Source organism: Nothobranchius furzeri, chromosome 9 (assembly GCF_043380555.1).
Source record: "Nothobranchius furzeri strain GRZ-AD chromosome 9, NfurGRZ-RIMD1, whole genome shotgun sequence".
NCBI lineage: Eukaryota > Metazoa > Chordata > Actinopteri > Cyprinodontiformes > Nothobranchiidae > Nothobranchius > Nothobranchius furzeri.
In genome coordinates, this window is record NC_091749.1 from 44,695,345 (window position 1) to 44,721,817 (window position 26,473).

The window sequence follows — 26,473 nt, forward strand, 5'->3', positions numbered from 1 at the left end:
GACTTTAAACATTTACAAGAACACACACTGCAATAGAATTTGATGTTATCGTGTCTGAGATCATCTGACTGCATCTAGCCTAGAAATCTAGACAAACAGTTGATCAGCAAAGAGGTTATGTTCTGCATTTTTAGGACGTCTTTCCAGGTCAGACACTAAACTTTAGTCTTTTCAGCTCCTGGTTTTGATTTCACAAGTGTTTTTGCAGAGATATTCCTCACGAGGATACTTCTTATTATGCTGCTTATTTTGTTATTAATAAAGTCGAACATAAACTTTGAGACAGACACAGTAAAAAGGAAGAGACTATCAACTTATAGAATGGTATTTTTTATATTTATATTTTAAATGACATTAATGCATCTGTGTAGATTTCTCATACGAGAGCCCCACCTGCTGCACAGGTTTTGTTTCCTGCATAGGTCACCATGCTTTCAATCAAACAGGAATTCAAACCAGCGCAGCGCATCGTTTACCTCTGTTGATCCCGCTCAGCCACTCGCTGGCTGACAGGGCGGGTTCAGTTCCAGACGTCATCGGGTAAATGTCCTCCTGGTACGTATCTGACTGTTCACACACAATTAAGGATGGCTTCATTAGATTCACTCATGTTTAACTTACAGGTTAAAATAAAGTTCATCTGATAATGTGGATGAAGATTTTTTTAATGTACTTTATGTATTTTTTATAAACTTACTCTCTGAGGGTTTATTTATAATGCAGTCCCTTTCACAAACGGCAGCAAACAAGTATACTAAAGTCTACTTACTAAAGTACAACAACTCTAAATCCGGAAGACTTGGGTGATGAAACAGGAGAAATAGTTCCACTCACCCGCCGAGGCACAATCATGGAGATGGGCTCAATCAAACCCTTCAGAGTGACCAGTTTGTAGAAGCGGAAGACCTCACATGCCGCCACATCCAGCCCATGCTTTGGCATCACACCTGAACACGAGAGAAGAAGAGCTATTAGAAGATCAACAACAAAATACTAACAGTAAAAACTACAATAATATTACATAGAAGTTTTGCTCATCACCACTGTTGATATTTTTGCCTTTCGTATTCTCCTCTTTGACTTTCTCAGCCAAGCAGTACCAGTCTGAGAGCAGCCCTGAGACTGAGCTGATTTCACAGTGCTTCATTCTCTCCTTCCTTCTCTAATCTAATGAAGTTGATTTCTCTATCTGCTTTGGCAGGAGCAACCCTACAAATAACTGATCAACATGAACGTACCTAGTCCCTTTTGTGGGGCCGGCGACCTGAACTCCATCAGATACTGGATGTATGGCTTCTCGGTGGTGATTTCAAAGTAACGGATGTTTCCATCCCCCTGCAAAAGTAGCAACAGCATCAGAATCCAGCTGTTACATTGGGAATGTGGCCTGCTATATCCAGTTATTGGAGATGCTTTGTGGAGGACTTCTGTCCTTTATTTTACTGACTTCCTTGTTGGCAGTGAAAACCTATGCATGTTTGTTCTGCAGAACAGCCCAAAGCTCTGCTAGAATGTTTTATTTCTGTATTCACATTTTAATTTTTGACAAAATGTACGCAAGGTTACTGGGAAATTTAACAAACAAATACACCAAATAAAAGGTCACTCAACAAAGTAGACTTTAGGTAATTTAACTACGCATAAATTTGTCATGTAATTGGAATACACAAAATCTACTTTTAAAGGTGTGGATCACTGAAATCTAATTTTTTTTATGATCATTTCCAATTATAATCAGTCACTTTGAGTTTATTATTAAAATAGTCTCCTACACCTATCTCCTGCATTAGCTTCTGATAGAAAATAGACAGTTAAACTCTAGGATTTGAAGAACCTGACAGATCTACATCACACTGTCTTTATCAACTCCACCACACGGCAGAACTCCTCCAGGCTTGTTTTATTTGTAGAGATAAAACATCAGAGTAAACAGAGTCAGTGGTAGAGTCACGTTGCTGTTGTTGAATCAGAGATGAGATGTTCAAATATCAGAAAATGAGACATCTCAAGCTCAGCTGTGATGTGACTCACTTCTAGTTCCTGGAAATGGTGCACCGGTATATTTTTCCCCCCAAGAATAAGGATGTCATTCCTACTAGAGACCACAGCAGATGTATTGAATAAACAAGTGTTCCACACCTAAAAGGTAACCTGTTTATGTTTATTTGAGTTGCGTTTAACTATTTTAACAAATGACAGAAGTGATTTTTTACATAAAAAGTTAATTCAGTGATTATAGGGCTAAGATTCTTATTTTTTGGGTACAAGACAGTTTCTTTCTTTTTCCTTCTCCTGCTCAAATGAAGCACACATGAGACGCCAGAGATTTGCTGCACATTTTTTAATAGTCCTAAAATGGGACTTTATTAAGTGGGGTTTACCTTTCGTGTGTTCATTTTGTGCGTTTCTTCTAACTGCATACATTGCTTCTTTTTTAACACAGCAAAAGAGTTGTTTTACCTTTTTTTGCTTTTTTTGTCCTCTGCTGCCTGTGGATAAATGGAAAAGGAAGTGACGCCGCCAACAGTGGCGAACTCTGAGGGAGACCGCAGTAGTGGTTGAAATGTCAGCTAAAAAAGGTAAAACAACTCTTTCAAAAAGAACCTAAAAAAAGAACCAAGTAATGCAGTGAAGTGGGGATTAGTCTACATTTACTTTTTTTGATGAATAACAGTTGTAATATTATAATTTATTATTAAATCTTCTATAAAAGATTTTAGATGGTGTTTACTAGGGCCAAGGATCTTTTTTTTTAGTGCAAAGTTCTTGTGAAAGAACAAAAATTCACTGCCCAACAAACGTCCCCACCAAGAGGGTCACACACTTTAGCCTTTAGCGTAGACTAGGGCTTCCATTTGCTGTGGAATGGTTTTCATGGCTTCTAAAAACCCACAAAGTTTACGTCCATCAAGAGTTGCGTTCATTTGTCACCAAGGTCTTGTAGTGAGGATGGGAGAGTCAGACTGCTGCACAAAGCCTTCTCCAGCACATCCTAAAGATTATCAACAGAGTTTAGGATGGGCCCTCCCATGCTCCCTGAGCCAGACCTCAACAAATACAGTCATATTAGAATGTGTCCGGGCCATCAGGGACAAAAACAATTCACTGGTGGAAAAACTTGGTCATTCACTATATTCAGATGGTCTGCGGACCTCATTATTTGGGTACATTATGCATCACATGAGGTATCCATGATTCTGACCTTGCCTGCCAGGTACAGCATTTGTGTGTCAGCATCATAGAAAGGAAACAACAGTCCTGATAGTCCATCTATGTCCTCCTCCACAATAGGCATGGACAAGTCCTCCTGGGAAAAGCCACACAAACAGAGTATTAAACACCCACTGGCTCCACCCACTGCGGCGTTAGCCGAGCTTCAGCCATATAGACGTGTTGTCTGACCTGATCCCACAGAGCAATCTGCCGGGTGTTCCAGCGAGAAACCCCTGTGGTGAGCAACCGCTTCATGTTACCCAGGAAGACAACTCGGTTCACGCGGTGGTTCTTGTAACTGGCTTGCTGGTGGAGCAGCACACAACAATCGGGTGAGGCTGAGTCAGAGATACAGATACTAGAAAAAACCAAATGCACCTTAATGTTGACAGAATTTACACACATAATAATTTCATTGGATTTTCTTCTCCTTTTGCGTTGATTTGATAATCTCCACTCAGTACAGCAGCAGGAAACACGTGAGTCTCAGAAAACCACCCTTTTGATGCTATTTTCTAGGTTTTATTTGATAACTAAATAAATGATTGGACTCACATGAGCTGGATAGATGGGATGAAGAGCAGCAAGGGAGGAGCTGAGTTTATATATTATACCATAAATGGACTTTTTATGCCAAGAGTAGTCAATGTGACCACATCAGTGTCTATAATAGTTTATAATTGATCTCATTTGCATATTTCTTTGAGTGAAAAAGAGGATATCTCAAACCCAGATCCAGTCAAGTACAAGCTCGGAGTGATGGCAGTATCACCTGTAGGACTCTCCCAGAGCGTGGCTCGATGACTCTCAGCATCTTGTCTTTGCAGCTGGTGGCCAGCAGGCTGCCGTCTGTGTTAAAGGACATGCTGAGGATGACGTCGGTGTGGCAGTCAATCATTTTCACTGGCTCTCCGATCTCCAGGTTCCAGATCAGGATCTGAGGCACCGAAAAAGTTGTTATTTTAAGAGGAACTGGTAAACGGCAGCACGGTGCATGTGTAATGATGTGGAAGAACTGACTCGTTATTCCAGGACACCTGTTGATACAACAAAGCTTGGTGGTACCTTATAATCATAGCCAGCACTGAAGAGGATGCCACTGCTGGTTGGGTGCCACTCAACCAGACCCACCCGTCGGCTGTGGCCGTATAACTCCAGCACTGCCTCCATCATGTTGCGCCGCAGGCCACCGTCTGGGATCTCCCATATTCTAACCTGAGACGTTCGCATACACACAGGATTTAATTGAAAACACAAACACACTCTCAGTCTTTTCAGTGCTTCCATGTTATCATGGTTCTTTTAAAGCCTGTTACTATAAAGTCCGACCAAAATAAAATCAGACTGACATAGCTAGAGATTAATTTGATCAAAAATAGGACAAGATATCAATGTAGACAAATGCATGAGGATTAGACTAGATTACTGCAAGGCTCTGTGTTGGACCAGATTAGATTATCCTTCAAACAGTGAAAGCACTACACATAAATACTATCACTCTACTGAGCTTAGTACAATTACAGGTATGATTTTTATAGGAGTTTAAATGTATTGTCATCACAAAATATCCATATTATTGTTTCCATAACTTGATAAAGGCAATAAAAAAGGTTCTGGCTCACTGACCGAGGTGTCCTCCGAGCAGGATGCTACGATGTTTTCAAAGAAGGGATTCCACTTGATGTCCAGCACATTTCCTTGGTGACCACACACCTTTGGGTGGTGAGAGTCCAGACGGCCTGACTGAAAAAGAGTCCCAGAAACATCAGAGTTGACATTCTCTTTAAAACAAAAACAGCATGCAGGTAAAATACATTAAAAAAAATGTGTATCAGCACCAAATTGGATGCAACCCAATAAAAATAACAAATGGAAGTAAACAGAGGTGACCCTTTTATTGACTAGAACATAGGAGACCTTATCAAAAGGGAAAGGGCGAAGTGAGATGACTCGGTAAAACCTGGGCAGAAAGCTGACCCAGATGTTTTTGTGCAGGCACTTGTGAGGCACATTCTTATTTCTGCAATGACCCAGTGAGCCCACATAGGGGCACTGGTTCATAGCACTGAGTACTACACCCTACCATGTGTCAGTCATGTTATGTCACTTCAGTCCACTGACCTCTTTCCACAGAGATTTGTGGAGCAGCATGGGAGTTTTACCATGTGTACTCTACACTCATTGAACCCTGGAAATCAACTCTCTCTCTCTCTCTCTCTCTCTCTCTCTCTCTCTCTCTGCCCTAACTCCATCATTAATAATGCAAGGTGTATTAAAAACAAGTATTTGTTTAGTTTTCACCCCTACTAATGAGACTAAATGTCATATAACATTTTATTTTCCATGAAATAGAAAGTATTTGAAGGTCACCTTTACTCATATTTTTGACACATTTGCAGTGGTCTCTAGTAGGAATGAAGACCTTAAGTCGTTATCTGAGGATTAAAAGCTTCGGTACGCCCGTTTGAGGAGGGAGAAATAAGCTGGAGGAGAAAGTAGCTTCAGATGACAGGATTTGGAGTCTTACTTCCTGATATTTGGACATCTCACTTGTAAGTCGCTTTGGACAAAAGCGTCTGCTAAATACATAAACATAAACATCTCTCCTCTGATTGGCTAACAGCAGCACAACTCACTGATTCTGCTTTGCAACATTGATGTTTCATCTCCACAAATAAAAAGCCTGAAGGAGTTCTGCTGTGTGGTGGAGTTGCTAATGCTAACAGTTAGCTTCTTCTACCCGAGACGTTCTCTGCTGTTTCCCGGATGCTAAGCCATCAACAGCCTTCGCTTTTGTGAGCCAAGATGAGTGAGTTCAAGACACCGCTTGACGTAGATCTGTCGGATTTTCAAATCCTTGCGTTTCCCCATCTATTTTCTATCAGAAGTCCATGCAGGAGCTAGGTGTAGCAGAATTTTCATGTTCAGCATGCATAAAAAACATAGAGTGACCGATTATAATGAAAAATATTAATAAAAAATGTTTTGAGCATTAATATGCAGTAAAGCAGCATCAGTCAAGTTCAAGACATTCCTGTTTAGTTGAATTTATATCAACAAAATCAAACAGAGTTGTAAATATAAATATTAAACAAACGAAAAAATAGCTGTATAGATCATATGTATTACTTTATAGCAATATTTACAAATGCAGAAAAAGGTGAAAGATTGATAAAATAGCACATAATTTCTTTTGAAAACACTTTTAATCATATTTAATTGATCCTATGTTTAGAACATAACTACTGATTTTAATTTCACTACATTTAGATTTCAATGTTAAAAAAAAAAGACACACCAGTAAATGCAAACTGTGATTCCAGGTTACAATTTACTACAAGCATCACAGTGGCAAAGTAATCTCAGGCTTTAAATGTTAACAAGGTGGGATCTACTGGGACTCCATGATGTGAAACTAATTACATGATGAGACATGACGTCCACTGAGAATGGCACAGTTCAGAAGGTTCAATCTAGAGGAAGTCACATTTATGATGGAAGATGGGAATATCCTGGTGCACCATTTCTTGGAACTAAAAGTTACCCACTCACAGCTGAGCAGGCAGCAGCCTGGAGAAGCTTCTGCTGTGTTGTAAAGTTGCTAATGCTAATGGTTAGCTTAAACTAGTCTAGACATCCACTGCTGTTTCCCGCACGTTAAACCAACAACAGCCTTCCCCGTTGTGAGTCAAGATGGGTGAGTCCATGAATGTTAAGTGACAGTGTCATATATGTATCTCAGTCTTCAAATCCTAGAGTTTCACTGTTTGTTTTCAGAATGTGTTCAGAAGCTAATGCTATTTTCATGCAGCCTGCATGCAAAACTCAGAGTGACTGATTATAATCAGAAAAAACACAAAGCGGCCAACTCTCACACATTGAGAGAGAGGCATGTATTTGACCCTCTTCACACGCCATACATCCAATACCTCACACTGAAGACACCCCCACACCCTGCTGTCTTTGAAAAGTCAACATTAAACATGGGGTTTCATGATATAATACCTTAAAGTGGTAGCCTGGCAAGCCAGACTAAATAAATGTATTATTTAGTCTGGCCATGCTCCACTGACAGCTCTCGGTTGTGGGGCGGGTTCTACCGTTGTCTTTCAAATGATCTCCACATTCCACTGGACAATGAATGTGACATACTCTTGTTTCACTCTGTTGCATCATCCCACCCACCAGGCATATAGAGTGCCCTGATTGGCCCACAAAGCGGATAAAGCTCTGTGATTTGTTCACTAAGCAGATAGAGCACTATGATTGGCCCTTCATTATGGACCATTCACAGCTCTTTATGTGTTTGAAACCCCTCTAGAGAGCTGTGATTGGCCAGCCAGAGTTCTGGTAGGAGCTGCTGATATTCCAATGGAGCATGCCTAGACCATTCTTTGCAAAGCAAGAATTTGGTCTAGTTCACTAGGCTATTAAAGTGGTCCTTTAATCATGCTGTTTTCACTCTAACCTGGACATTTTTGCTTTGAGGTGAAATAAAGATGCTCAATTTTTTGGTATGTTTAATGTTTTCTATTCTAATGCAAATTTGGAAAACAAGCTGGCTTAAAACTTTTTTTCATGCCTCTTAACAACAATCTAACACAATATAATTATAAATATATTTTGGAGGTAAAATGTAAAAAAAAAAAATAAATAAAAAGAGTAAAGTTGTTCTCTCACATTTGTCTGAAAACATCTGCCAATGACACGTTTCAAACCGAAACCAACCATTGGATCATACAGTTGTCGGTCTTGCCAAACCACCGCACGTCCCTGGGTCCTCCACTCATCATGCACTCATGTATTTAGCAACAGAACACCACTGGTGTGAGGTTCTCGGCTCAATTATATCAGATGGAGAAACAGCCGGCTGCTACCGCTTCAAATTTAGGACAGACTACCAGAGTCCCAAAAAGAAAAACAACATTTGACGTCACGGACAATGAAATACATTTGGACCTAGAAAAGGGTGACTGGTGTTTTGCACTGTATTGTTTCCTCTGGCATTGCAGGTTTCCAGTTCTGGCAGAAGCATCTCAGGTAAGATACCCGAGGGGAGGGGTGAGTGTTCCAAGAGTGCGTTTGTGATCAGAACCTAGATTATTTGCAGATTTGCTATAACAGCTTTAAATGAGTGGTTTTACAGAGAGAAACTCTGATAACTTGAACCAATGAAGCACTTGATTGAGATTAGACTAGATGGATTATTAGGTTTACAGACAAATAAATTATATCTGAAAATAAATCTTTTTTTTTATTTTCAAACAAATCTCTTGAGTAGGTTATGTTTGTTTTGCATCAGTTAGCTGTGAGGAAAAAAACCTTAGTCCTCTTCAAGGATCAGAAATCAGGTTGCTTTGGGGATCAAAACACCTTCCAAAACATATCATAAAAATAAAATCAGTCGTTTCACAAAATCAGCTGCAAAGAAAAGAGCTCTAAAGACAGACTATGGGAGGGGCCCAGAGGAAAGCATCCTGGAGGTCTGCTATCCTGCAGGTTTTTGTTGTTTCCTTGCTGCAGCACATATGATTTAACCAGTAGGCGATAAACAGGCTTCTGCAGAGCTTGATCCATGTGTGCTGGTGCAGTTAAACAACTAAACTGTGGGCCAGCAGAGCTCCAGGACTGAAAGGATGTCACATTACTAACCAGTACATCCTGTCTAATATGCTGCTCTGTGATTATAACACACCACAGTTTATTCCAGCAGCAAACAATTAGAGTTTAAACCATACCAACATAAAATTGAGAAGTTCTCAGCAGATGATGTGAATACTCTATGGCATCTCCTCTCTCTGCTTCGTCACACAAACAAAACTAAATAGGAACATGCTGAGTCACGACTGCCTTCTGCTCTACCTGCACAGTGAGGGCCATGTTTGGCTGAGCTGGTTCTTAATGAAATCATAAAGAGGGAAGACTTATCTTTGGCTCTTGTGTGCTCCTAAATCTTGCAGGTGAATGCCAGCTTTGGTCCAACCTACAGCTCGTTTGTCAACGTGTACCACAACAGCAAAGAGACCAAATTAAATCAGTAAAACTCTGATGTGATGTAGAAACCAGTCCAGACAGCGCTGTCCTTCTGTGTCTGAGGAGATGAAGGTGTTTGTGACCTTGGGTGTGGGTTTCTGGGCCTGACTGTGTACCAGGTGGCGCCAGCAGTAGTTCATCCACTCACTGTTGGCGCCGCCTGTCTGATCATATGGCTGTCTTGCCAGCTGTCATCATAATCTGTCAGACAGGCCTGTAACTCACCATGAGCCAAACCCAACTAATGTGTTTGTTTACATAATGGAGAAGGAACAGCTCATTGTGGAAAAGCAAGATTATCTCACTTCTCTTCGTTCATCCATTCGTTAAAAGAGACATTTATAATCTTACAGATTAAATCAAGATAATGTTTTATTCTGTCAATTTGAGGTCATGTCTGTCTGCAGGCATCGTGACTTTCTTTGTCTTTACTTTTAACACCAAATATCTCATTAAATCAACAAGATGCCAGTGAGTGTGCATTTAGAAGAGCCACAACGCCGTCTCATAAACAAAGACAGTGGTGTTTCAATACTTTGACACTATTGTCTATTATCTGCGCTGCAGCCTCGCCCACTTTCATATGAAATTAGGTGGTGCAAACAGACAACATAAAAAACAGCTTCTCTTCAAATAAATGTATAATAGAAAAGCTTGTTTTATTGGACTCTTCTACTTTAATACAGGGAGTGGAGCACACAACAATTTTGCCTGCCATTTACAATCCCCCATTAATGCTGCTGGAGCGGAGCAATTTAGGGTTGATGATCAAACCTGGAAAGATCTTTTCTGCTTTCCATCTCCTGGAACACCTTAAATGGTTTTAACCTTTTCATTTAATGTGTGTTGTAATGACTGAACATGGCAGTAGAGTTTGGCGGAGGATTGTCATGGACTGTCTAGCATAATCTGTAATCTATGAGGTAAAGCAACAGATTGGGTTCTCTTCACCTATAAAAAGAAAATATTTTCCAATTGAGCAATTGTTGACCTTCGGCAACATGACAAGCATATAAAAGCACGAACTACCTGGGAAACGGGTATAACAATAAAGGAGCCTCCGCCAGCACTTTCTGTGACGACAGCCAGGAACTTGGAGTTGACGGCGCAGAAGTGGTTGTCATGGACATTCTTGGTGATAGGGATGCCGTCGAAGCAGTGCTCCCTGTTGGCTACTTTCCCATAAACGTTTCGAAACTTGGAGCTTCGGTAGGTTGGACGCCATGACATCTAAGGGGGATAAAACAGGTCAGGTTGATATGACTAAAAACACTTTCTCTACTCTGCTGTGAAAAAATAATCATCCCATTGCTGCTATTTCTTTCTTTGTAAAACATAAATGTTTCAAATCTACAATCACATTTCAGGATGAAAGATAATTTGCATATGTTTTAAATGATGATTTTGTTCAATGAGGAGAAAAAGTGATCCAAACCAACCTGGCTTTGTGTAAAAATGGTAATCCTGACCTAATTTTGATTAAAAATAATGTTTGGAAAGATCTGATTTCCTAGCCTGGCCTGCCAGACTCCTCCTCTGTTTAATTCTGCACAGAGAGAGGGTCTTGGAACTCCCCTATTCAAATAACCCCACCCCCTGAGAATTCTAACCGAGCCAATCAGCGCTGAGTAGCGAACGTCACACACCACATCGCCAAGTTTGTCATAAACATGGCGACTGAAGCGGAGTTCGCTGCGGCTCTTTCCTTTGCTCTAAATGACTTGGACACGTCTTTAAAACCACAACAAGTAGAAGTGCTAAAAGCCTTTCTTCTAAACAAAAAAGATGTTTGCGCTGTCGCCAGATGCTATTTTTGACTACAGCTAAAAAAACTACAGCGTCGCGGGGTACAGTCGGCATTTCCGTCTTTTTTCTGATTGGTTATTTTTGAGCTGCCTAGTCCCGCCCCTCATGTGCCTCTCTGCCTGTGAGTAACCAGACTCTCTCTGTGCAGAATTAAACGGAGGGCGAGTCTGGCAGGCCAGGCTGCTGATTTCCTCCTGTAGAATTAAGGATTCACTTCAACAGAACTCGTTTGATGACATGAGGTAGGATCCCAGCAAAACATCATGCCCCTGTCAATGGAAACTCAAAAACAAAACTTAGAACAACACCCAAAGCACTGCAGGCCAACCTAGTTAGGCTCAAGTGGAGGTCAGAGGCCAAAATGGCCTGAATGGTAATGTTCCAAAGACAAAACCTTGTTTTGAGGTTAGCCAAAAACATCAAGACTTTTGAGGGAATGCTCTGTGTACTAATGAGACAAAAGTGGAACTTTTTGGAAAGTGTGACCTTCTAACCCTAACCCTAACAACAGTTTCAGAATCAGCACAGCAACAGTTAAACATGGTGGCCATAGTGTGATGGTCTGGGGCTGCTTTGTTGCTTCAGCACCTGAACAACTTGATGGAACCATTCTGCCTTCTACCAGCAAATGAGTACATCTGATCCTTGACCTTAATTAGGCAGTTCCTGCTTGAAAAATCCTCCAACGTGACTTTAAAGATTTCTATTGTGACAAGTGGGTATACCTCCACTGTGGTGTGAGACCCCTCATCGGTTACCACAAACACTTAAGTGTAGTTGTTGTAAAGGGTCATTCAAGCTATTATTAGGTTTAGCAGTTAATAACCTTCTTAGGTAACTTTGTTCCTTTAATATTATCCTGTTAAAAGGGAGTTTTCCTCTCCACTGTCGCTAAATGCTTGCTTAGTATGAGGATTGCATCAAGTCACTGACACTAGTCAGAGACTTGATGCAATTAGCTGGGTTTCTTATATAGGAAACTTTTTTCTGGTTGGCTTGATTACTGACCTGAATTGGAATGTTTACTGTGTGAAGTGCCTTGAGACGACTCTTGTCGTGATTTGGCGTTATATATATATATTAAAAAAATTATATATATATTAATAAATAAATAAAGAACACCAGGATATTTTTGTCTATTGGAATCTTTAATCATCTGAAATATTTCAGTGTGACAAAAAAGCCAAAACACGATAAACTGCTGTAAGAGGGTCATAAATCCTCTAAAGAGCAAAACTATTTCCATTTCCTCTTCTGCTCTGAACAGTATGGACTTGTGATTAGGAGGTAATCAGTCAGAAGTTGCGTTCACATCCTCCAGACCCCCCCCACAGGGTGGGCTGTCCCATCTGTGCACACATGATAGCGGTCACACATGTAGTGGCTGGAATTCCTCCAAACCCAGGAAGGGTGTGAGACTTTTAAAGGGTGAAAATTGTTTTGAGACTATTTTAAGTAGCCTTGGAGAGTTTGTGGTATGAGGATGGAAAACCAATAAAGCAGACAGTTTACTTAAACGACTAAATCATGTATAAAAAGAATAACTGCTGAAAACTGTCTGTTTAATGAGCTGTTATTGTTATTTGTCATGTTGGATCACATAAAACAAGAGCAGACGCAGTTGGCTGCAGTAGGACCAACATGACAGAGGGTTGCGTTTGACTCAGGAGTCATTTTGATGGTGAAGCTCCTGATTTCTGGTGCCAGCTAGCTTGGCTACAGTTGGCATGGATTTGCTTCTCTAGTCCAAAAACTGAGGGAACATCTCACCAAAGTATGCGTCACATTTTGAGAAGATTTCTGAGACAGGACGTACTCATGAGTTTATTGTCAGTGACATTATTTTAGTGTGACAGGAAGTGTTGGGGGAAGATTTGTTCTTGCTGTCAGATCAGTGGCAGTGCCACCGGATGACATCAGACAATCCTCTATTCAGCATTGTTCTACAGATGAGGATGTTAGCTGCTGCTGCTGCTGCTGCTAGTGGGAGTGGTGCATGTATGCAAATGGAAACATCCTCTGACCATGCTGCTGTTGTCTCAAATCAGACTGCAGAAGAGGAATCCAGCAGAAGCTAATCAAGAGTCACTGCTAAATTCTTACAAATGACATCAAATAATAAAATGACTCTCAAATGATAATCATCAAATGTAATCCTAGTATCAGATTCAATGTAAAAACACTTTTCACTAATCTTTTCATGCAGCTTTTATAACAATTGTTTTCTGCTGATGTATTTCCAGTAAGCGACTCAGAAACATCCCAACTCTATCCAGAAATCATCTGCTCTGAAGCCGGGTCTGTATGAGCAGCATAATGGCAGCTTGTTAAAGAATTAATGAACAGAAGAGCAGCAGAAAGAGGCCTGGGGGACAGTCAGAGGGGACAGACAGAGGAAACTCCCTGGCTTTGAGTCCTTCTTTACAAGGATGCTCATTCATCTGTCACACCAGTTTCCGGCACAGAGAACAGTTCTGTCTGAGTGTCTTCTTCTCCATCTCACAAGGGTTTGCAACCCAAAAACACTCCAGCAGCATGCAACACACAAAAGTACAGACAGGTTGACTCTGCATCCACCTCCTCACAAGACTCCCGGGTTGTGATCATATTAAACAGCCTGAGGCCCTTAAAATTTTGGAGACACTTAAAAATGGATTTCACACCAACCTGGATTCATATGAAAGCCCCTTTCAAGCATCTGACTTCAGATATCTCAAACAGCACTCTACATCTACTCAGACTTTATTCCTACCTTAAGTTGACACTCCAGCCTCCTCACAATGCAAACATCCACCTCCTTTCTAAATGAGCTGCTGAGACCTCCTCTCCTTCTCTCTTCCCCTACAAATGTACACATTCTGTGTCTGCCTCCTTCTCTCATGTTTTTCACTTCCCACCCTCTTCTCCTCCCACTAGAACAGATAGCTGCAGGGTACCCCCCAACCCCTCCCTTCCTGTTCTTCCTCCTACCCCTCTCTCCCATCCTGCCACTCAGTCAGGCCTCCACATCTCTTTCTGTCTCTACTGCAGCTCAGTCTCCAGCTCCAGCAGAGAAGCAGCACTGTAGTAGCCATTCATCCTCCTTCCTGTCCCACCCACAGCTTGTTGGGAATCACAAGGCCTTTCTGGCTCATTTTCATGACCACTATGAGTTTTTCAGACCTTCTCTTTTTGTAAACCTAATCTGTACTACACCCTTCAGTCTCATCCTTTGCTTTCTCTGGTCTAAACCCCACCTATTTGTTGTGAAGACGTGAACTTTTTTGTGAACCTTGCTGACATCAGCAGGAAAGCCAAAGGCAAGACAGCGTTTTTAGCGGCAGTAGCAAGCAATAAAAATGTCCAGATGTGTGCCTCGAAAAGACTGAAGTGGCTGCAGTGAAAATCTCTCTCACACCTAAAGCAACCTTAACAAACTTTATGTATTTAACTGATATTTAGGTGGGCTGATTCAATAGTTATATATCTAAAATAATTCAAGTTTTACATTTTTATTTCACACTTTCAGCTTTTGCTGAGTGGGAGAATAAGTTATTCCCATATGTGCACAAATCTTGCACCAGTAACATTTAAATAAGGTATTAAATCTACCTGCTGTAAAAGTTTTTAAAGACCAAGTTCACTGGTTTTCTCAACACGTGTGCAGTGGTCTCTAGTACAGGTGAATGGATTTGTTGGGGAAAAAAGTCTGGCGCTCCTGTTTTAGGAACTAGAAATAAGGCACAGCAGAGGTGAGCTGCATATGACAGGAGCCTTATTTCCTGATATTTAATGTCTTGTCTCTGATTGGACAACAGCAATGCAACTCTACCACTGACTATGTGTTTTGCAGCGTTGATGTTTTATCTCCACACACACCACAACCCTAAAGGAGTTCTGCCATGTTGTGATGTTGTTATTGCTAACAGTTAGCTTCTCCTAGTCGAGACGTGTTCTGCTGTTTCCTGAATGCTAAAACAACATCCTTCCCCGCCATGATCGGTGAGTCCATGAAAAACCAAATTTTACCACCTTCCCCACAAACAAGCTCCTGGCAAACACTCCCGTTAGGCTGAGATACTGGCGCAGGTGTTGTGGTGAAAATTGCATCCCTTGATGATTCTTTTGGTGTTTGAAATGGGCGTGAAGCCCTTCAGGTTTACTGTCTGCCATCCATGCCATCAACCATGTTCTTATGATGCTATTTATATTTACCGTGGTTGTTTTGTCCTGCGGCACAGGTTTATTGACATGTTTACATGTTGCCTGAGGTCCCTGCTGCTGCTCTTTATACATCACTGTTCTTGTCTCTCAGAACGTATCAAACAACTTTCTCATTTTTAAAAAGTAGCAACCCTGTTTTTGGTAGAAGGATGGCTATTAAAATGTGGCCAACTAATTCAAGCAGATTTATTTTTAACATGTTCAAATGTTAATAATGTACAATCGCTTAGGAGATGGGGACTAAAATTTTGTCTCTTGAAGACTTGAGAACTGACTTGGAATTGTCACTCAATGACTTGAAGACCAACTTCACTCAGTTTTCCAACACATTCGCAGTGGTCTCTAGTATAAATAAATGTCTTATGAGTCCGTCTCTGTGGGAAAGAACCTCTGGTGCTCATGTTTCAGGAACTAGAAGTGAGGCAAAGGAGAGGTAAGCAGCAGACGGCAGCATTTGGAATTTATTCCTTGATATTTGGACACCTTGCTTCTGATTGGCTAACAGCAACGGGACTGTACCACTAAATAACTCCTTGTTGTGGAGTTGCTAATGCTAACGGTTAGCTTCTACTAGTCGAGAAATGCTCTGCTCTCTCCTGGATGCTAAATCAATAACAGCCCTCCTTGTTGTGAGCCAAGATGGATGTGTCTATGAATGCTAATTTTGAGTTTGATGTTGATTTGACAGGATTTCCTAATCTGAGCATTTCCTCATCTGTTTTCTATCAGAAGCTAATGCAGGAAATAGAGGTAGAAGACTATATGCATCTTTAGCCTTCTTGCAAAACTCCTACTAAAATCTGGTTTCTCAGTGACTTTGATCTTTTAACCTTGACATGGAATTGGAAGGAAACATCTCAGAAAAAAATGAAAATCTATCTATCATTTACAAATGACACAAAGATCTCTTTTGAGAAGTGGTGCAACAGTTTTTTCCAGTAATGCAGTATAATCAGTAGACTGTAATTTCCTCCCATCCTGCAGCCAAGCATGTCCTTTATTCTCAAACTACAGCCAGTCAATGGTGCCATACTGACTCATTCTCAAAAAGACTCAAAAAGACTGTTGAAACAGGACCAAATCAAATAAAGGGCTTACATTATTCCAATCAAAAATTTCTTAACATTGGTGCCAGAGAAGGAAGTGCCACCATCTGCGCTCACGCTGAACACACACAAAAGGGAAATCCGCAGGGTGACTTCACGTCTTGTCACTCAAGTACAGAGAAAATCTGTCATCATGTCACGTTGTGTCCTTTGTTCTTCTATTCTGGTACTAATGTTTTAAAGTAATTTCAGTGAGTTCCCATCTTTGCAAGGAGTCATCTCAGAAAAGCAAAAACATTTCTGAATGGTTTCACTGGCCAGCTTTTCTTTCAAGGTGGAGAGGACTTTCTATTTCTGACTCAAACAGGAAGTATCACTGATGAACATGCTACAGTATCCTACTGTGCTATCTCAAAACCAAGACTATAAGAGTAAAACAGCTGGAAATGACTTTACCAAATGAAGGGTTTGCATAGCAAAATAAGTGGTAAGATAATAAAAATAACATCAAAATTGCCTCCACCTCAAACATTTGTGAAATTTAGCAGGGGAAATTTATAAAGATGTAAGAACACACTTTTTAGGAAATAAATGTGGCACCTTAAGCGGGTTGAACACTGGTGGTCTCCAGTAGAAAGAATGCCTTGTAAGTCATACTCAGGGGTAAAAAAGCCCAGAAGCGCCTGCATCAGCACAGAGAAGTCAGCTGGAGGAGAGAGTGGAAGAACACGACAGGATTTAGAGTCTTGGACATCTCTCCTCTGATTGGATAACAGCAACCCAACTCTACCACTGACTCCATTTACTTTGTAACATTGATGTTTTATCTCCTCAAATAACACAAGTCTGGAGGAGTTCTGCTGTGTTGTAGAGTTTCTGATGCTAATGGTTAACTTCTATTAGCCAAGATGCTCTCTGCTGTTTCTTGGGTGCCAAACCAAAAACAGTCAACCCCGTCACAAGTCCAGAAGGGTGAGTCCATGACTTAAGTGACAGTGTGATGTAGATCTGCCAGGAATTTCTAAACCTAGAGTTTCAATGTGTATTTTCTATCAGAAGCTAATGCGGGAGACAGGTGTAGGAGACTATTTTCATGTTCAGCCTGCATGAAAAACTCATGACCGAATATAATCAAGTCAAGTCAAGGTTTATTTCCATGGCACATTTAAATGGCAACAGCTGTTACCCCAAAGTGCTGCGCATAGGTGGTAAGGATAAAAGCTTTTAAAATGATAAAAAAAAGCTGAAAAAAAATGTATATACATGAAACAAGTTATAAAAGAATAAAACAACAAAAAAGATCACAAAAAATGTTAAGAGAATAGGAGAAGCCTGCGGCCTGTTGGTTATCACTGAAATGCCAAAGCAAACAAATGCATTTTCAGACATACTTTGAAAGAGGCCATGGTATCAGCTGCCTTAAAGCTTGGTTTATGCTTGACGCATTCACTTTCCGCGCGGTGATGCGGCTCGTGGATGGAACGCGCTTCACAACTCGCAGCGTTTATGGTTTGTGCGGCTCGTCTCTGCGGTGAGCCAATATTCTCCCAAACTGTAGGGGGCAGCATGGAGCTCTACAGCATGCATCCAACACTACACCATAGTAGAAGTAGAAACTACTGTTTACAACATGGCATTCCAGCATTTTTAACAGCGTCCTCGTCTTTTCCGACAGTGCGAGCTATTTCTCTCCAAGAATTATTAACAACATGTTGATCACGGTGATCTCTGAGAGCTGAATCATACAAATGTCTGTGTTTATGAACCTCTGCCATACTAGTTCTTGCCGGTCCGCCATGTTTTTCCGCGTCCGTCCGTCCGCGTGGTTAGAAATTTTCCGAGGTGCGCGTTGCGGAAATCTTGAGCCGTGCGGAGACGCGGTGGAGGGGCGTGGTTGTTAAAATGACGCAAAATGACGCTACTTTTCCGCGCGGAGCCGTGCGGACCTCGCGGACGCGTCAAGCATAAACCAACCTTTAACCTCAAGGGGAAGCTGTTCCACAGCACAGGGGCATCACAGAGAAAGCTCTAGCACCCTTGGTTTTTAACCGTGAGCTGTGTTGCTAGCAGATGGAGGTCAGCTGATGTCAGCGTGCTAGACGGGACATGGGACTGAATAAAATTGCACAGATATGGAGGAGCCAACCCACGCAGACAGTTAAAAACCAGAAGCATTATTTTAAAGAGGGACTGCACACCAACAGAAAACATAACTCCCCCCCTAGTCAGGATTTTTAAAAAATGCTATGAAAGTGGGCGTTGCCAGAAGACATGGAGTGGCATGGCGAAGTGTGGGGAATTTCCATCCCAGAAAGAAGGGGGAGAGGGAGGAGACTGTACTGATGACACAAAATTGAACTAGACCCAGTCAATCACATATTTAAAATGCAGTAGCCAAAGTTTAACCTACAGGGGGCAGCACTAAATTTTTTAGACCTGGATTCAAGGTTTAGGTAAACAAGTTTACACAAACATGTAAAAAAATGCACAGAAACAGAACAATTGCATTTGTAAAGACCCAATTATTCAGATTTTATGCAAAAATAAGTTATTTTGGGATTTAGAAACTCTTTCTAATCAATACTGAACTTAAAGGCATTAACGTGGCAGTTTTGGCTTACTTTTAGCACTCTCTAGAGTTTGTTTAGAAGTAACAAAGTGAAACTCTCCTCACTATGCGTTTGTCTTTTAAACAGCTCATCCAACAGCTGAACTGTCTCCCCAGCATTCATTAGTGTCTACAGGCGTGATTCATCACTAAATTAAACACATTAGTTGTGTTCATGATCTAAAACATACCGAAAACATTTTTAATTCACTTGGTTATTTGGGATTAATACGCACAAAACCAAATAGAGTTTCATTTTAGTTCAAGGAAAAAATCTATTAATAAAATGAAATATAAATATAGGATCTGTTTAATCAGAATCAGCTTTATTGTCAGTGCTCCGGCGTCCCGAAGCACAGAAATTTGACTCGCAGTACAGCCTGACCAAGGTTACACACACAAAACATGTAGAACAAAAACAGATACAGGCACACCACGAGAGCTGCCATTTGAGGCATTTCATCACAACCATCATTTATTATATGATACTTAGAACATGGAGAATTATTTCACAGAAAGACACATTATGAAAGTTTTGGCAAATAGTTTTGCTGCCTCATCCATCTGAAGAATAAAAGTAGCTTAAGTCAGCAGAACTAACAGGAAACTATAGTAAAAAATATATGAGCAGGCAGTAAAAGAGTGGTAGGAGTCATTGTAAAGTGAGAGAGCAGACTACAAGCACCTGCAGACTGAAATGAACACCGTCTGACTCAAAACCAGTATTTTCCTAAAGTCTATAACCAGAGAACATGGCTTGAACATGAAAACAAAATGTTTAACATTTAGCAAAAGGAAGCAAAAAATAAATTTGGGTTAAAAACCAATTTTGGATAGCTGGTTCAGGAATGTTGGGAAGGAAATTGTCATGTTCTGTGTCCCTTTGTCCCCAGCCCCTCCAGTTCCCACTCCAGGTTCTCCTTTTGTATCTCATAGCACCCTCATGTGTCCGTTGTCTGCGTCTCATTATGTGTCTCTTTGAGTTCTTCATGTGTCTTCTGTTGTGGCCCTTTAGATCATTCCTCACAGGTCCTGTGTTCAGTCATCCCCAGCTCCTCCAGGTGTTCCTTCACGTTCTGTATCCTTGTAGCTCCAGCCTTTTCTGTCCCCAGCTCGGTGTGTGTGTGTGCGCGTGTCCTCCCCCAGCTCGGTGTGCGCGCGTGTGTGTGTGTGTGTGTGTCCTTCCCCAGCTCGGTGTGCGCGCGCGTGTGTGTGTGTCCTTCCCCAGCTCGGTGTGTGTGTGTGTGTCCTTCCCCAGCTCGGTGTGTGTGTGTGTGTGTGTGTGTTCGTGTCCTTCCCCAGCTCGGTGTGTGTGTGTGTGTGTCCTTCCCAGTCAGGTCTGGTGTCCCCCTCTGCTCCTCTCCTCATTATTGCTTTCACCTGTGCCAGTTCCCCACACACCTGCTCCTCGTCTCCTATCACTCCAGCCCCAGTGTATAAAGCCCTCTCCTTGTCTCATTGTTCTTGTCGGTCCATTGTTGCTGTCAGTGTGACTTATTCTGTCAGTCCTGCTCGTTCCTTTAGTGTTTTTTAGATCTCCTGATCATCCCCTGGATTTTTGGACTTTGGCTTCCTGCCCTTTGGATTTATGTTCTCTTTGGAATCATCCTACCAATAAAAGGATTTTTCTTTACATTTACTCCTGCCTCGTGTCATCCTGGGTTCTGCATTTTGGGTCCTAATCATCCTACAAAACGTGACGGTAATTAATCCTACGAAAGAGCTGCTTGATGCCCCCTCAACAATATTTGCCTGATTTATAAATTTGTAAAATCAATTTGTTAACATCAAAAGAACAATAAACACAGCAGGTCATAATATTTAGGCTCACTGATGATGATAATAGATGCATGAAGCTCAGCTGAGAGCAGCTCTTTGGACTGATAACAGCAGCTGTAAGAAGCACTAGCTAAGCACAGGAAGCCGGCTGAAGGGCACTTAAAGACGTTACGGAAGAGTGGGTGTTCTGGAATCCATCCATCTGCTGCTGCAACCACAGCAACACTGTAATAAAACATATTATCTAGATGAGGATGATAATGCAAACCTTTGTTCCATTCCAACTCAGATCAGACTGTATTTGACCCTATTGCACTTTAAAGGTCAGTGATCCAAAAACTAAAAAGGTAAATAAATAATGTGTCTTGTGCTTACCTCTCATTTTCCATAAGGAATATCTGCCACATGCTTTTTGGAGCAGAATGATGCAAGCTGTGTTTTAGTGTGGCTGTGGTGAAGCCAAGGTGACAGAGAAAAGACATAAAAGGAGGATTGGTTGAAAAAAGAGATATCAATATTAATTTAAAGGGAGGAAAGGGGCATTGAAGGTGAGGGAAAATATATTATGGGGCAGAAAATAAGAGAATGAGGGCAAGATGTTTGATTGACTAAATATGTAAAGAGGAAAAAAGAGGCAGACAGACAGGAGGAGCAGAGGGAGGTTTTACCAGACACCGATTAACTCCTCTCTGTCAGACCACCTGCCTGCACTGCCCCCCCCCACACACACACACACACAGACACACACAGACACACACAGACACACTCAGACACACACAGACACACACACACACACACACACACACACTATCCTCAGTTGTTCTTCTCTTTCTATTTTATTAAAAAAAGCACATAATCTTGACAATATTTGATTTTTAAACCCTTTGAGCATCAGTGACCACGAGAAGTGTTTGCCTAGTTTCCTAAAAAAAAGTCTAACATTGTTGTCTTTAAGTACCTTGTTTGTCATCAAAGTTATTTCATCGTCAAGTTACCTTAAAATAAAAGTATTCATATTTGATGTAATAAGCATCTGTTTGGAGCACAGACACTATTAGTCACTGATTTATGTTACAGCACACTAATCTCACTAGCTCTGAAATAAAACCCCTCTGGCGTCAGGTTAAAATAAAATAATCCAATGTAGCGGAGAAGAAAGAGTTCTGTACAGAAACCTGTCACCGGAGTGAGAGCACAACTCTTAGTTATGATGAGTTATGATCTCAGAACTTGTGAGACAGGTTTGGATATTACTGATAAAGCGGGTCAACTTGTGAGTCATTGGTCCTATGAGAAGGTTGTTAAAATCACTGTGTGATGAGTGGAAATGACACGTCTGGTCTCATATCTGGTTCTGTAGCCTGGAGCACACAGACTATGAAACTGTGGGTGGATGATGGTGAGCTGTTCCATCACTCTGAGTTCACAGAAGCCTGAAACGGCAACATTTAGAAGTAGTGTTTAACTATAAACTATAGAATAAGATTACCTTGTCTGAAAACCAAATAGTTGAGATAAATAAAATAAAATATGAGTTAATGAGTTTTCTCCGAAGAGTGGCTGGGCTCTCCCTTAGAGATAGGGTGAGAAGCTCGGTCATTCAGGAGGGCGCGGAGTAGACCCGCTGCTCCTCCACATCGAGAGGAGCCAGTTGAGGTGGCTCGGGCATCTGGTCAGGATGCCTCCCTGGTGAGGTTTTCCGGGCACGTCCAACCGGGAGGAGACCTAAAGGTAGACCCCGTACATGGTGGAGGGACTATGTCTCTCACCTGGCCAGGGAACACCTTGGGTTTCCCTCGGGGGAGCTGGCCCAAGTGGCTGGGGAGAGGGAAGTCTGGGCCTCTCACCTTAGGTCCCCGTGACCTGACTCCAGATAAGCGGATGATAATGGATGGATGGACAAAATATGAGCATCTGTTTAACGGGAACTGCTCAGAGGGAGCTCAGGACTGTTGTGATGGAAGCTAAATGACCTTCATGAAGCCTCCAAGGAAAAAAATCCTGGGATGAAGATGCAAGTAAATACGATGAAAGCCAAAATATTTGATAAAAAGAAAAAGACTGGATAAAAATGATACTTTGACCAACTTTTCAAATAAGAAAATTATGGTGGCCAACCCTAAAGTGAGGGAACCCCAAATGTCTGGGCTGATGGAGGCTCAGACATTCTGCAGGCCAAGAAGAATTGAGTCTCACATGACCTAGTCTCAAACAGAGTTACACACTCTTACTGCAGAGGGGATGAATGACCTACGGTAGTGTTCTGTTTTACATCTGGGATGTTTCAATCTGCCTCTGAAGGAGCTGTCCATGGCCTCCACAGTAGAATGCAGTGGATGGAAGGGATTTTCCAAGATGCAGGTAATCTTCACCACCATCCTCTTTTCACACATCTCCTCAACTGAATCTAGTTGGCAGCTCAGAGCTAGCTTTTTCTGACTAACTGTTTAGTTTCTTCCTGTCTCGGTCAGAGCTACCCTAATGTTCTTTTTGAATGATTTAAATTTTTGTAATTTTTTGTAAATTAGAGTTGGCTAAAAGTTCAAGTCCCTGGCTGCTTACTGGTGAGTGAGGAGGAGTGGTTCTCTGGAAATCAATCACCATTTTCTTTGTCTTACTTGTGTTCAAACGAAGGTGGTTACGCTCACACCAGTCCACAAAGTCCATGATAACTGACCTGTACTCCAAGTCATTCCCCTGAGACAGACAGCCGACAAGGGCCGAATCATCAGAGAGCTGCTGTGTAGAAGGTGAAGAGAAAGGGCACTGTACCCTGTAACGTGATGGAGGTGCTATTCTACCGAAGATTATTTACCCTCTCTCCACAGATGCCTCTCACACAGAACTAATCTGCATGAGATGTTGCCTCAAGGTCTCATGCATTTGCTCTAAACTGCTTCCTTTCCAGCCCAAGAGAAGAATGAAGAAAAGGACTCTCTCTTTAATAAATCAAAGAACTCTATTTTAAATAAAGCTAATCAAACAAAGTGTTAGTCTATAATAAGATGTGACCAATCTGTGAAATCAAAATATTAATTATTTTATTATATTCCTATAGAATATAAAAGTAATATGACTTTAAATGTTTCCACTAGGACTGATCTCACGTAGCGTTAAGACATGACACATTACTTTACTGATCCAGTCAGAATCTGCCAGATCTGACGGAGGCATGGTTTTGGTGGTGCTTGGTAAATCTGTCACCATTTCATTCGACCATAAACCAAAACATCCGAAGTATAAAACTATGCCCACGTCATCTTTAACGCCAGTTCAAAGCATTTGAGAGAAGTTGACGGAGTGGCCAATCCGTGACTCTCCTCTTCAGCCGAAAGAACCAACGACAAGCTAGATAAACCTGTTGCCGTTCCACCTGCTCAACGGTTCCTTTCAGAATAAAAGCTGAACTCACTGACCTTCTGGGTCCATCTGACGCTGTCAACCAACTGTTGCTTTTTACTTGGAGACAATCCAAAGAAGAAGAAGAAAATATCATTTCTATAGCGCCTCTCAAGATAAAAATCATGAGGCGCTTCACAAAAACATAAAATGTAAAAATATAAAAAGCATTTAGAAAATGTTTAAAAATATATTTCAAATGAGCAAAAATAGGCAATTGTGATAAAATATGTAAAGAAAGACAGAGAGTGAATAGGAAAGAGGGAAATCAGTGGATCATGAGGAAGGTGGAATAGGTGGGGAGAGCAGAACAAAGAGAGAGTGGTGAAGAAGGTCATACAAAAGCCAGCTTGAACAAATGAGTCTTCAGCTGCTTTTAAAGGAGACCACTGAGTCCACTGATCTCAGGCTCAGGGGGAGAGAGTTCCAGAGTCTGGGGGCCACAGCAGCAAATGATCTGTCACCTTTGGTCTTTAGCCTGGTGCTGCACAACCAGTAGGCTTTGATCACTGGACCTCAGGGACCTGCTGGGGGTGTAGGGACTAAGAAGATCACCAATGTAAGATGGTGCTTGTCCATGTAAGGCCCTATAGACCAGAACAAGGATCTTGAAATGAACTCTGAAGTTGACTGGCAGCCAGTGACGCTGGAGGAGAAGCGGTGTGATGTGGGTGTATTTGGAGGACTTGGTCAGAAGCCGAGCACAGGCATTCTGAACCAGCTGTAGACGGTTCAGGGAGGTTCTGCTCAGACACGTTAAAAGAGAGTTACAGTAGTCTAAACATGAGGAGATGAAGGTGTGGATAACTGTCTCAAGTTCAGAGCGAGACAGAATGGGACTCAGCTTAGCAATGTTCCTGAGATGGAAGAAGGAAGAGCAAACAAGAGAACTGACATGAGAATCCAGGTTGAGAGCTGGGTCAAAGGTCATGCCAAGATTCCTGACAGAAGGTTTGGTGGGAGAAGCAAGCTGACCAAGAGAGTCTCTGACTTTGGGGACCAGCTTGTCTGGGGCACAGATGCGGATCTCAGTCTTATCTTCATTCAGCTGAAGAAAGCTCCCAGCCATCCAGGTTTTGATAGAGTCTAAGCAGGTGTGTAACTTCTGCAGCTTAGACATCTCATGGGGCTTAAAGGAGATGTACAGTTGGATGTCATCTGCATAAAGATGGTAGTAGATTCCTTTGAAGGAGCTCAGGATGTGCTGAAGAGGAATCAGATAGAGGAGGAAGAGCAGAGGCCCCAGCACAGAACCTTGTGGGACACCATGGGTAAGGGAGGTGGTGGAGGATCTAAACTTGGAGACGGCCACAGAAAAGGAGCGCTCAGAGAGATAAGAGGAGAACCACTCCAGAGCAGATCCTGATAGGCCTACCCAGTCTCTCAGCCTCTCCAGTAGCAGGTAGCAACATCGTTAAAGGCTGCAGTCAGGTCTAGCCGGACCAGAACAGAACAGAACAGTCCCCTGCATCACTGTGAGTCAGAAGGTCATTAGAGACCCTAAGAAGAGCTGTTTCAGTAGAATGAGCTCTACGAAAACCTGACTGGAAGCTATCATAGATGTTATGTTCATCAAGAGCAGCTGTGAGTTGTTTAGCCACAACCTTTTCCAAGATCTTGGAGATGAACGGAAGTTTAGAGATGGGTCTGAAGCTGCCAGAGAGGGGTAGAGACTCAGTTTTTTAAGAAGCGGGTGAATTACAGCGTTCATAAAGTAAGCAGGGACCTGACCAGAGACCAGAGACGCATTAATTATGGAGAGCACGCTGGGACCGATTGACTGAAAAGCACTTTTAAACAAAGATGAGGGTAAGATGTCGAGGGGGCATGCAGAGGTCTTCATAGAGTTAACTAGTTTGGTTAACTCAGGCAAAGAAACAGGAGAAAAGCTATCTAGGATGATGGGCCTGGTTGGAGTCGGGAGAGGCGGCGATACGCATGAAGGAGAGATGCTAGATCTAACCTTATTGACTTTGTCCACAAAGAAAGACAGAAAGTTTTCACAGTCTGCAACAGAGTGGATGGAGGCTGTAGGAGAGGCAGGAGAGACAATGCTGCTGATGGTGTTAAACAGCACCTTGGGGTTCCCTTTGCTCTGGGACACCAGGTTGGAAAAATAGGAAACCCTGGCATCTCTGACTGCAGAGTTAAGGGATGTCAGAACATAATCCCTGCAATAAAAAGTTCCAATCTTCTGGTTAAAAAGTACCCACAGATCCATAAGGTTGATTTCATATTTACTATGGAATCTTATGTCTTATGGCTCATGAAATAACATGTAAATTATCTCATTACAACCCTGCGGAGCTCCAATATGTGTTTGAGTAATTTCCACATCTTTTTGTCAATCTCTTCTGGGTTAACTACTCTCTCTCTCTCTCTCTCT

General features: G+C 41.8%; 1 protein-coding gene across 4 annotated transcripts in view; it reads right to left on the reverse strand.

The window, feature by feature from the left end:
- Positions 1-26,473, reverse strand: part of coro2ba (coronin, actin binding protein, 2Ba) — a 55,682-nt gene that overhangs the window by 3,640 nt on the left and 25,569 nt on the right. For 2 of the 4 annotated variants that reach the window (XM_054732283.2, XM_070554886.1), the window contains 10 exons: positions 16,902-17,007; positions 10,276-10,476; positions 4,840-4,956; positions 4,279-4,428; positions 3,986-4,150; positions 3,403-3,519; positions 3,203-3,307; positions 1,239-1,335; positions 835-947; positions 477-567 (listed from right to left, as the gene is read on the reverse strand). In XM_054732283.2, the coding sequence (XP_054588258.2) occupies positions 477-567; positions 835-947; positions 1,239-1,335; positions 3,203-3,307; positions 3,403-3,519; positions 3,986-4,150; positions 4,279-4,428; positions 4,840-4,956; positions 10,276-10,476 (1,156 nt within the window). In that variant the 5' untranslated portion in view covers positions 16,902-17,007. Of the gene's footprint in view, positions 1-476; positions 568-834; positions 948-1,238; positions 1,336-3,202; positions 3,308-3,402; positions 3,520-3,985; positions 4,151-4,278; positions 4,429-4,839; positions 4,957-10,275; positions 10,477-13,804; positions 14,350-16,901; positions 17,008-26,473 lie in introns of those variants that run through there. The other 2 variants (XM_015953601.3, XM_015953602.3) reach the window with 2 other exon arrangements.